The 5,000-nt window shown below is 48.5% G+C and overlaps 1 protein-coding gene across 1 annotated transcript in view; it reads left to right on the forward strand.

Annotated features, from left to right (window-relative positions):
* Positions 1 to 5,000, forward strand: part of thada (THADA armadillo repeat containing) — a 96,804-nt gene that overhangs the window by 50,495 nt on the left and 41,309 nt on the right. Inside the window, exon 28 of the mRNA XM_080534962.1 lies at positions 3,646 to 3,814. Coding sequence (XP_080391088.1) covers positions 3,646 to 3,814 — 169 coding nt within the window. The remainder of the gene's footprint in view (positions 1 to 3,645; positions 3,815 to 5,000) is intronic.

Genomic DNA, 5,000 nt, shown 5'->3' on the forward strand with positions numbered 1-5,000 from the left:
TGAGTGTGAGTGTGTATGAGTGTGTATGAGTGTGGTGTGTGTGAGTGTGTATGAGTGTGAGTGTGTGTGAGTGTGTATGAGTGTGAGTGTGTGTGAGTGTGTATGAGTGTGAGTGTGTGTGAGTGTGTATGAGTGTGAGTGTGTGTGAGTGAGTGTGAGTGTGTGTGAGTGTGACTGTGTGTGAGTGTGTGTGAGTGTGAGTGTGTGTGAGTGTGTATGAGTGTGTGTGAGTGTGTATGAGTGTGAGTGTGTATGAGTGTGAGTGTGTATGAGTGTGAGTGTGTATGAGTGTGAGTGTGTATGAGTGTGAGTGTGTGTGAGTGTGTATGAGTGTGAGTGTGTGTGAGTGTGTATGCGTGTGTGTGAGTGTGTATGAGTGTGAGTGTGTATGAGTGTGAGTGTGAGTCTGTGTCTTCTCCAGGCCGAATCGCAAAGCGAGCGTCTTCCTTTGGACTTTCCCGTCCTGCCAGCTGTGGTGATGGACGACGCTCCTGGTCTGGAAGCAGTAGTGGGTGTTTCCAGACTGTTTGTTTGGTTCTTGTTAGAGTTGTTATAAAGCTCTCACTGGCACAGCACCAGAATATCTGGAAGACCTTTTGCTCGCTTATCAGCCCAATAGAGCTCTCAGGTCTTCTGACGCTGGTTTTCTCTGTGTACCACATGTACAAAAGAAGAGATTTGGTGAGGCTGCATTCTCATTTTATGCAGCCAAATTGTGGAATGTACTGCCAGTTTACATTAGGGATGCAACCTCAGCACATATGTTCAAGTCAAGACTAAAAACCCATCTTTTTAATATTGCCTTTAAATGACTAAATAATTAAATTAAGATTACATAATGATTAAAGCACTTTGAACTGCAACGTTAATAGGAAAAGCGCTATACAAATACAATTATTATTATTATTATTATTATTATTATTATTATTATTGTTATTATTATTATTATTATTATAGTGCTCCTAAACCACTTGGACAGGGGTCGGCAATAGGCGGCCCGTGGGCCATTGCTGGCCCGTCACCAATAATATTTGGCCCAGCAGATTATTTTGAGAATCCACTTTTTTTTCTTCTTTTTTTTTTTTACAATATCGGACCGACAGTCCCACACCGCGCCTATAATATCCGAATAGAGAATCTACCTCCACCTGAATAATGCTTATTGTACTTTTATTCATGTTGAGAGTGAATGACACAGGGACAGAAAATCAGGCAGCGGGGTGCACCGAAGCGCACTGACCCTGAACCCCTCAGAGTGAATCATAAGTAGGTGGACAATGCGTAGTGCTGAAATAGCCGACATGCGGTGTGGTTTGAAAAAAAGAACATCAGCTCATTAAATCATTCAAACGTAATGTTTACGTATGTGACTGCAACACACATATGAACATCCCATCGGTCACTATTTGCTTGATATCTGGTGATATGGATGTCACTTTAATCCGCAGGCAGTTCTCAAGGTTTTTATGCATCAATCAATTCCTCTCGTGCGTCTTTATCACATTCATTGACGAAAAGGACGACTCGCATGTATAGAAAGGGAACATTGTGAGCACGGAAGATGTGAGTCTCACAACGGCTTTGCATTGATGAAACCAGGTAGGATGAACGTATAGTTCGCTGTCCATTCCTCTTTAAATGCCCTGTTTTCACCGTCAACTTTCCTCTTTAGACCTTTGGAGAGTGACATTATGTTTCTCTTGCCAGCTAGCAGGTTAAATGTTTAGCTAACTTCACCCGACACGCAAACAACCAATCCAATAATAAATAATGTGACCTTGTCTGGGAGGAGGGGGGAATAATTCAGAATAAAACTATGTTAAATAATTATTAGAATAAGTTAGGCTACGCTACATCGTCAGTCCACATATTTATTATTCAAAAATATGGAAAAGGGTGAAATTACGTTTCAACGTTGTTGAGAATCACAACACAAACTCGCTAGTCAAGCCAAAATACTGCAACGTAATGGATTGGACTGCTACCTAGTTAACTAGAACACTACTTTACATTGTTAGCAGGCTCACAAAACAAGCTGTGTTAGTTGACTAGCGATGTGTACATTTTTCGAAAGAAAAGTCAAAGCATTAGAACGTGTCACATTTTGTAACAATCAATTACTTAAATTAGCCTTTGATTATGTTCGGGCCCGCCATCTAGTGGCTCAAATTTTTTGGGGCCCGAGGCCAAACCTAATTGCCGACCCCTGCACTAGGACATCTCACTATCCTCTTCTACATTTACATTGAAGTGTTTTGGGCATTTAGCAGACACCTTTACGCAAAGCGACTTACAACAAAAATACATTTGACTGAAGCGAATCGTCTATCCACCAGTCGTAGCAGGACAAAGTCATCTGTGCTCGGCCCTGGGGCCATTGGCAGTCGTAATGCTAGAAGAAGGAAGATTATTTTTATTAAATTATTATGACACAGGAGACACAGTACAGGGGGGTAGTAGATGTCTCAGGAGAAACAGTACAGGGGGGGTAGTAGATGTCTCAGGAGGGACAGTACAGGAGGGTAGTAGATGTCTTAGGAGAAACAGTACAGGGGGGTAGTGGATGTCTCAGGAGGGACAGTACAGGGGGGTAGTAGATGTCTCAGGAGAAACAGTATAGGGGGGTAGTAGATGTCTCAGGAGGGACAGTACAGGGGGGTAGTAGATGTCTCAGGAGGGACAGTACAGGGGGGTAGTAGATGTCTTAGGAGACACAGTACATGGGGTAGTAGATGTCTCAGGAGGGACAGTACAGGGGGTAGTAGATGTCACAGGAGGAACAGTACAGGGGGTAGTAGATGTCTCAGGAGGGACAGTACAGGGGGGTAGTAGATGTCTCAGGAGGAACAGTACAGGGGGTAGTAGATGTCTCAGGAGGGACAGTACAGGGGGTAGTAGATGTCTCAGGAGGGACAGTACAGGGGGTAGTAGATGTCTCAGGAGGGACAGTACAGAGGGTAGTAGATGTCTCAGGAGGGACAGTACAGGGGGGTAGTAGATGTCTCAGGAGGGACAGTACAGGGGGTAGTAGATGTCTCAGGAGGGACAGTACAGGGGGGTAGTAGATGTCTCAGGAGGGACAGTACAGGGGGGTAGTAGATGTCTCAGGAGGGACAGTACAGGGGGGTAGTAGATGTCTCAGGAGGGACAGTACAGGGGGTAGTAGATGTCTCAGGAGGGACAGTACAGGGGGGTAGTAGATGTCTCAGGAGGGACAGTTAAGGTGTAACCTGAAGAGATGCATCCCCGTACTTTGTATCATCGGTAGTGTGTATTCCCAAAGATAGCGTCGCTCACGTGTAAAAAATATCTGCGTGTCTTTGTGTGTGTGTGTGTGTGTGTGTGTGACTATCTCTGCGTGTGTGTGTGTGTGTGTGTGTATGTGTGTGACTATCTCTGCGTGTGTGTGTGTGTGACTCTCTGCGTGTATGTGTGTGCGTGTGTGACTATCTGTGTGTGTGTGTGTGTGTGTGACTATCTCTGCGTGTGTGTGTGTGTGTGTGTGTGTGTGTGTGTGTGTGTGTGTGTGTGAGTGTGTGACTATCTCTGTGTGTGTGTGTGTGTGTGTGTGTGTGTGTGTGTGACTATCTCTGCGTGTGTATGTGTGTGTGTGACTATCTCTGCGTGTGTGTGTGTGTGTTCCAGGTGCGGCCGCTCGGCCGTGTACAGGACCCGTGAGATGGCGGCCCGGGCGCTGGTGCCGTTCGTCATGGTAACGCAGGTCCCCTCCACCATCCAGGCCCTGCTGGGGGGGCTGCCCCTCTGCCCCGGGCCCGGAGCCCAGCAGAACCACGTCCACGGAACCCTGCTGCAGGTACCACAACCTCACACACGCACGCACACACACACACACACACACACACACACACACAGACACTCAGGCAGCGGAGGGTAAAAGCAGGTGTCGTCATATAAACACACACCCGACAACACAACTAAACACTCACACAGCCCTGTGAGACGCATCCTAGGACATGCCCCCCAACGGTACTTGGACAGGGTGGGCCGGGAACGGTGGTGGGGGAGGTGGGGAGACCAGGGGTCAAGGGTCAGAGAGAGTAGGGTTTATTCTACTCTGACGTGGCAGCACGTTGATTTGATAGCGGGGCTGCAGGGAGGGAGGGAGAGAGGAAGGAAGAGAGAGAGAGAGAGAGAGAGGGAATCAAGTCGACCTATGTTTCTGATTGTTTCTGTACATTTACACTTTTTTTTCTTTGTCTTTCGTAGATATTTGTGTGTCATATTGACTGTTAATTCACTATTGTTTATTTCACTTGCTTTTGCAATGGGAACATGTGTTTCCTGTGCCAATACATGGGGTTGAACGGAGGTAGAGAGAGGAGGAGGAGGGAGAGAGGAGGAGGAGGAGGAGGGAGAGGGGAATGGCAAGGTGGTGGGCTCTCAGCAGATTACGGGAGGCTTTGAAGGAGAGAGATTTGTTTTCTTTCCTGTCATGGCGACCATGTGTGGAGCTCTCCCATATGTCTGCTGCTCTCTCCCCGCTTCGCTGGGAGGATGAGGGGACCTCTGTCTATGGAGGAGGAGGGGGAGGACGAGGAGGGGGAGGAGGACGTGGAGGGGGAGGAGGAGGAGGAGAGGAAGGGAGGAGGAGAAGGAGGAGGGGGAGGATGAAGGAGGAGGAGAAGGAGGGAGGAGGAGAAGGAGGAAGGGGAGGATGGGAAGGAGGAGGGGGAGGGGGAAGAGGAGGATAAGGAGGGAGGAGGTGAAGGAGGAGGGGGAGGATGGGAAGGAGGAGGGAGGAGGAGCAGGATGGGGAGGAGGAGGGGGAGGAGGGAGGAGGAGAAGGAGTAAGGAGGAGGTGGAGGAGGAGGAGGATGGGAAGGAGGAGGGAGGAGAAGGTAGGGGGAGGAGGAGGAGGTACGAGGAGGAGGAGGAGGATGAAGGAGGGGGAGGTGGAGGAGGAGGAGTTGGAGGAGGAGGAGGAAGTACGAGGAGGAGGAGGAGGTGGAGGAGGAGGTGGAGGGAGGAGGAGGGGAAGA

The sequence above is a fragment of the Nansenia antarctica genome, assembly GCF_963989245.1.
Source record: "Nansenia antarctica genome assembly, chromosome: 1".
Lineage (NCBI taxonomy): Eukaryota > Metazoa > Chordata > Actinopteri > Argentiniformes > Microstomatidae > Nansenia > Nansenia antarctica.